Here is a 7,500-nt window from a genome sequence, read left to right on the forward strand (position 1 = left end):
GGCACACTTTTCATGTCCCAAGAATCCATGGGCACACCAACATAATATAGGGGTGTAAATATCGTCACTGTCGGGAAAACAGAATAGAGAATGTACATCAGGGATCTCCATATATGGGTATACAAGGGACAAGGACGGAATGTGATGTGACGGATATCCCGGGTTTGATCTTTGATGAGGTGATGTCACAATGATGTCGCAATGTCAACAATGTGACAATACCTATAGACTAAAGACATTGAGCTGTTACGTGTCTATGGATCTACGGACAAGATGTGACGGTTTTCATAGTTACAGGGTTCCCACGGTCATGAAATTCCTGGAAATATTTTAAAATTAGAAAAATATTTTTCCAGTACTGGAAAAGTTTTGGAATTGATCAAGGGTCATGGAAAAAATAGCTATGCATTGTCATTGGTTATTGATTTTGTTAATACCAGAAATTGAGAAAATAGCCGATCTACATGCTCACAACGCCTCGCGTTTCACAATAGAAACGTGTTATACAAAATTTCTCAACTCTTAGTGCTCGTCAGGGTGCCGGGTCCCCAGTTAAAATATGATTATTTCAGGGGTCACAGCCTGAAAAGGTTGAGAACCACTGGCATACACTACCTGTCTTTGGGCATTGCGCATAGGAGTAAGCGACTTGTTATTGAGCTGAATTATTGTTATATTATCCTGGAAATTGGGTTAAATATTCTGGAAATGTTTTGGAAATTAAATGGTAAAAATGTGTGGGAACCCTGTAGTTAACTGAGACCTACGGTCGCAATTATTTTAACTTTCCATGGTTTGTCTCCTCTAGGGCCTGTCTGTGCAGGGGTGGTTGGTCTGAAAATGCCCAGATATTGCTTATTTGGGGACACGGTCAACACAGCGTCTCGGATGGAGTCAAATGGAGAGGGTGAGTGTCCAGTAACAGATCCATTTCATTGTTATGCTCTCTGTACATCTCTGCGGGGGTTGGGTTTTATACAGAACAGCAGGGGAACACACACCACAATGTCACACTGTTATGCAGGGAAAGAACACACATTATCCACAGACAATGGCAAAAGAGTTAAGTCATTGTTGTTATTTGGTATTTGCAAAACCTTGGGTTTTTACCATTAAATTAGGACCATGCAAATGTAGTAGGGTATTGCTGTTATTTTTCTGATTCAATGGATTTGAACGTTTGACCTATATCCATAGTTCACTTTGTAAATGTTTGTCAAATGAAAGATGGCATTTTATTTTAAACGGCAGATATTCATTTTAATAGGAGTTTGGTAAGAAAAGACTGCTGCGCCACACAGACTTAAATGTCTTTGTCAAACTGGAGAGATGTCACTCTCTCTTCCTCTGCATTTGACAGAAACCCCTAGCCTAGAGAAATGAATGTTCTTGCTTGTTGCTTGAAGATTCTCCAAATATGTTCAATTCAAAACGGAGTTATCAACTTTTCAAGTGAAAACTATTGAGTAGGATTATTATTATTATTGCACTAGTGCAGGGGTTTTCAACGTTTTAGGGCCAAGGACCCCTTAGTTGAGAGAGAGATGAAGCAGGGACCCCCACAACCTTTTCAGATTCCTTATAGTTTTACATATTGTTTGACAGCAGAATCATCAGTGTATTTTGGATTCATGTAAATTTGGGTTTTCAAATATTTAACCACTTGAATCGTCAAAACTTGACATTTCACTCTGTACTTAGTCTGCCCTTTTTCCTCTCTACACCAAACCTCTTTGCCAAAAATAGCCGATCTACAAGCTCTGTGAGCTTGTAGATCTGCTATTTTTGGGTAAAGTTCTGAGAATATGGACACTAGGGTTCAAGTGTGCATATAATAAAGGAGAAAAAAGTTTCTACCACACAAAGATTTGGAGGACCCCCTGTAGTAACTCTGAGGACCCCTTAGGGGTCCCGGACCCCCTGTTGAAGACCCCTGCACTAGTGTTAGGATATGGTGGTTGTATAGTGTGAGTGACTCATCACATGTATTGATTAAGTAACAACTCACTTCCTGCGTTGTACCGCCATTGGTAAATAATTGATAGCACTTCCAGCCCAGAGCCCTTCCTTATCCACAGTGTGAAGCATCTGAGGCAGGAATCATGTCTCACAACTCTGCACTGCTGCCATTGATTGGGAACAGCAATAATTATTAGGATTACAACACTAATGGCCTCCAGTGTCAGATCCATACTGGCCTTTTCCTTAAGGTTGATGTGTACTCCATCGCACAGTGGTGTCAATTGCTGAAAAGAACATAACTTCAAGCTCATACTTTGGAGCATAAATTAGGTTTTACTTATTTTTTGCAAACTTTAAGAATCTAGCCCAGACCTGGGCATTGTGCGGCTGGTTCACTCTTTTCTAATTTTACCTAATGCATGGACTAAAGCTGCATTGCTTTTATTTTGAAGTTTTTTTATTCACGTACATAATATATGGACGCAATGCGTACATCAGCACGCGTGCGTGATCATTGGATGTTGTCTCAATAACAAGTAGGTGGTCTTACCTTACCCATCAAAAATTGGTAAAGTGTCTAAAAAAGGAAAAGTCGATGCCGAATGCCGGGTTTTCAACAAAAAAATTGATTTATTTACTGAAGTCGGAGGTAAAGCCGTGTGTTTTGTTTGCGGGGAGCACATGCATGCGGGGAGCACTGCCTTTTGGCCCAGCCTTCCACAATATTTTCTGTTGTTCATGTGGCCCCATGGAAAAAATGCCTCCATAGTAGTATAAAAAAAAACAGCATTTAGCAGATTCTGTAACAAATGACGCAACCAGTGATGACAAGAACAACATGAAACTATCGCACACTGCAGCCTCAAGCAACATAAACTTAAGCAAAATTGCCATACAATGAATAGGGAAAATAGCCTACAATCTATGAACGCTTGACATCATGAAGCTTGGTAGTTCGGCCACTGAATTTCTTTATTTTATTTGTTACCTTTACCTACTGTATAATGACATGTCCAAAGTATGGATGTCAGGTTGACCTTGTGTGTGTGTGTGTTTAGTTTATTAACAGTCATTGTTGTCGTCCTGTGTGTTTTAGCCCTAAGGATCCACATGTCATCAGCGACCAAAGAAGTTCTGGATGAGTTTGGCTACTTTGATCTCCAGTTACGAGGAGATGTAGAAATGAAGGTGAGGCCAAAAATATGCATGTTTTCTTAATCAACGTTAAGCTCCTCATTGGCAAAAAAGTCGTATGCCAAGCTGTAATGTTATGTCTGTTTACTAAAGCAGTGGTTCTCAACCTTTTCAGGCTGCAACCCCCAAATAATAACATATTTTAACTGGAGCTCAGTTAGTCTGTTCTTGAGAGACTACTATGTCAGTGGTTCTCAAACCTTTTCATGTGAAGGACCCCCAAAATGATATGTATTTGGCCACGGACCCGCATCTCAAAATATTTAGTTCCAGGGACCACCCAGAAGCAAAATTTGAGTTAACAATGTTCGCTTTGAAAATACATATAGTCAAAGATTTGCACGCATTTTCACGACTTTTTCAAAATCAAACCTCGGTTCGAACTGAAGCGGTGAATTAGAGCAGTTCCAGATCTATGTTTTTGATTCAGATGGGTCCCAGGGACATTTTATGAGTCCCGTTTTTACTGGTGTGTGTGTGTGTGTGTTTTTTTCTTTTTTTTTTTACCGCAACGTGCTCTCTCTCTCTCTGTTTTCTCCGTGCGGTTTGTAAGTTTCACTTTCGGTTTAGAAATCAGCATCGCTTGCTCTGTCTGGCTCTCTCGGCTCTCTCTCTCTCTCTCTCTCTCTCACTCTCGCTCTCTCTCTCTCTCTCTCTCTCTCTCTCTCTCTCGCGCGCGCGCATGCGCAGATCCTGTTCATACTGGACGGTGAGTGAGTGAGTGAGTGAGTGAGGACAAGGCATAGGACAGACATGACCATACATTGGAAGCGGCTAGTCACCGCTTCAAAAATAGCAGATCTACAAGCTCGCAACGTGGTGCCGCGCTGTGAGCTTGCATATCTGCTATTTTTCACTGGTTAAAGCATTCAATAATTCTAGGCCTAAAAAGGACAGGCACGTCAAGCAGCCTTTGAAAGATAGAATCTCCATACCCATCCCTTCCCACACACACACACACACACACCCACACACACACAACACCCCACACTCCGTCTGCGCCGATGATGGACCTATTGATTTCTGTGTTTATACAGGGCAAAGGCAAGATGAGAACCTATTGGCTTCAAGGGGAGAAGACTGATGTGTACTGTATCTGAGAAGCCTTTGCTGACAGCGGTGCGGTGACAGCAAGCAATCTGAGTGCAGACATCCATCCCACGTCTCGCCCGCCTGGGGCGAAGAAGCCACTACTTTATTTGTTCTAGAATAAGTCCCTATTGGTGATTCCCTACTGGAAGCATGTGAGCAACGCTACCGTTTAAAGCTGCAATCCGGAAGCCCCCCCCCCCCCCCCCCCCCCCCCCCCCCACAATTTGGGGTCTGTAAAATAGAATGTAAAAAAAAAACAGAACATGGACGAAGGGAGCTGTGACATCACCCGTTGGATTCTACAGACCCGTTTTGAAGCCACTATTTTCAGCGAACTCAAATCCACCATCTTGGAATTTCCGGCCCCCCGAAATGGAACCCGGAAAACGAAACTATTGGGTGGAGGAAGGGCAGCGAGGGGTGGGTCTTCATTTAGTGGATAGACCAATAGAAGCCCTAGAAACATAACTTTATCGTCAATTAAAAAAATGTATGGGACCATGTATTTTCCAAAACGCATATCATGATAATTGACTGTCGACTGGAAAGCAAAAGGTATTTATAACCATGTTTACTAAGGCAATAAAATCATGTGTGGCAAATGCTGTTTGGCCTCTCAAAATAGCGAAACAGCATTGGCCACGATCCAGGTGTTAAGTTAAAGCTGCATTCAGGAACTTATTTGAATGAATAAAATGCTATAGGTTATTTGCACGTGCATGTTGGCTCACTGGAAACACTCTGCTACACCATGTGGGTCTCAAAGTGTGGTCCTGGGACCTTCATGGTTTGGGTCCATTTGGTTCCATTTGTACAGTCTCAAGAGTTATGGTGGTCCTTGAAATAAAAGGTTTGAGAACCACTGTGCTACTTGCAATGGAACAGAGCGTTCATTAGTATCATTGATAACACCTTTGAAGGAAGTGAAGAGACCCAACTTCTCTCCAATATGGCTGCTGCTGTGCTTATAGCCTATTTGTACTCTGTCTGTATGGTAGAGTATGTTAATACAATATCCATGTGCAGTGGGGGAGCGTGTCGCTGTAACTACATGTCATCTTTTCGACACCCGACTCTAACCCTAACCTCCGTGGAGTGAGTCGCTAACCCTCCGGTCGAAATGATGGTCGTTCGACCGTGCAGTGGTTGGAGGTGGACTCCCTCCTCTTCCCTCAAGACATTCAGACCCTGGTGTCGGGTAGGAGACCCACTGGTGGACAAGTAGCCCTGCCTGAAGCTCGTGAGGCCAGTATCTCTCCCCTGGGGACAAGCGGGGATTCCCTCTTACAATGAGCAGTGGATGTTTTTGACCCTGGTCTGAATCCCGGGTGTTAACAGTTGCAGCGAACTCGGGAATGGACATCAAACTTACGGATTGTGGCTTTAAAAAAGAGACTGAAATAAGGGAATTCCAGGTATGTTTATTACCTGCTAATATTAAGCGCTAAAAGACAAAGAAAAAAAAGACATTGTAAACGTTTTTTTTTGTTTTTGTTTTGGGGGGTTTTTGTATGAAGAAGCTTCCTGTCCTGAGAGTACTTTTAGATGACAAATTCTTATTTTTTGTGCTTTCTATATTAAGATTTGTATAACGTGTTTGGAAGTCAATGATGTGTTAATATTTTCCTGGAAGCATCCATTGATGACGGGAGACACAGTGTTATGATCAATGTCAATGCAGAGGTCAAGAAGTTCAACAGTGGTGTTATACAGTAACAGATGATATATGTATATATGTATATCCAAGATACTGTAAGATATTTTGTTCAATAAACTTGAATAAAACATGAATTGAGTTTTCATTTATTATCCTTTATCCTTCCACAAAGCAACTAATTAAGTACATTTCTTGAGTACAATTTTGAGATTTTACTTTTTTTTTTTTTTTAGTATTTCTTTTATATTTTTCTATATTTTATACTTTTACAAACACGTTTATCTCCTCCAGAGCGTGCTGGGCAAGGGAAGGACTTGAGGGTCGTTCATTAACGTCTGAGTTTTAAGCAGCTGACAGTGTCACATGAGGAATGTTAAATGTGCCTCTCTGTCTCCTCTATCTGCACTGTTTACCAAATCAATACATTTTTGGTTGGGTTGGACCAGTCGATATGTCAACATTCAGAATATTAGTAGTGTTAACCATGTCACAGGGATGTCAGGCCCTGCCACTGCTCTGTCTCCTGCGGCACACAGACAAGTGGAAAACCTTTGTGACAATTATGGTAATTACTTAGCCTCAAAGAAGGTAGATAGCCTACAGGGTTTAATTAAATGTTTGGGGGAAAAATGATTTGCATGTCATCAAGAAAATGAAGGAGAAAAAAAGTCATCACAAAAAGTGCTGTTTTTCCTATGATAGGTCACATACTGTACATGGATGAACAACTACATGTACTCAACAACATGTTGGGTGAGCTCACGTTAAACCTCACAACATGTCCTTGGATACTCCGCAAACAGAAGACTGTACACGGAACACTTCTGTACACTTCAGAAGCACTAGGAGACAGGCACGTGCGCACATAGACGAGTTGAGTGTGAATGTCTTGTGGTGGAACGGTCTCGCACACAGTCTCTGAACAGGGAGGTAAGCTTGTTTCAGTCCATATTAGTGGATCCATGTTTGAGAGTGCGAGGCCTCCTGGAGCTAAAATGCTGAGGTATGTTCTGGGGGGAACATCCGCCGAAAAAATAGCAGATTTACAAGCTCACGCTCACATATGCGTTGTTGGGATGCGACGCTTGTTAGTTTGAACATTTTTCTTTTACTAGCCCTTACCCGTTCAAAGATATGAGCTCCGAAATGATGTGCAGTGTGTGGATTATGGGATGTGCACTGTGCACACAGTATATGAGGGATGGAAAGTAACTTTAACTGGTGCTTGCATGCTAATATGTAGTAGCATCAATGTAAGAAATACCCGTTCCATTGAACGGCTACAGAGATACTGTGTACCGATCTGCATGATTTTGGACAACATCTGTAACAGGGCCAGACCCCCCCCCCCGCCGCCCGCCTGCACACCCCCCCCCCCCCCCCCCCCCCCCCCCCCCGTGTGTGTGTGTGTGTGTGTGTGTGTGTGTGTGTGTGTGTGGGTTTGTGTGTGATTGTGCATGGCCTGAACAACAGCGGCAGCGCCCCTCCCTTAACATGTGTGGTCACAAAAGGTACTGTAGGCTAAATAGATATAGATACACCATAAAAATGCTATTATACAGCATACGATTTGTGAAAGTGACAAACGGGCTTCA

At 42.4% G+C, this 7,500-nt stretch overlaps 1 protein-coding gene across 1 annotated transcript in view; it reads left to right on the forward strand.

Annotated features, from left to right (window-relative positions):
* Positions 1-4,256, forward strand: part of npr2 (natriuretic peptide receptor 2) — a gene marked incomplete at both ends in the record, with an annotated part of 86,948 nt that extends 82,692 nt beyond the window's left edge. The window contains 3 exons of the mRNA XM_080743369.1: positions 809-907; positions 3,059-3,150; positions 4,194-4,256. Coding sequence (XP_080599495.1) covers positions 809-907; positions 3,059-3,150; positions 4,194-4,256 — 254 coding nt within the window. The remainder of the gene's footprint in view (positions 1-808; positions 908-3,058; positions 3,151-4,193) is intronic.
* Between the last annotated feature and the right edge of the window lie 3,244 nt (positions 4,257-7,500).

The sequence above is a fragment of the Nannobrachium achirus genome (assembly GCF_963921795.1).
Source record: "Nannobrachium achirus genome assembly, chromosome: 15".
Taxonomy (NCBI): Eukaryota; Metazoa; Chordata; class Actinopteri; order Myctophiformes; family Myctophidae; genus Nannobrachium; species Nannobrachium achirus.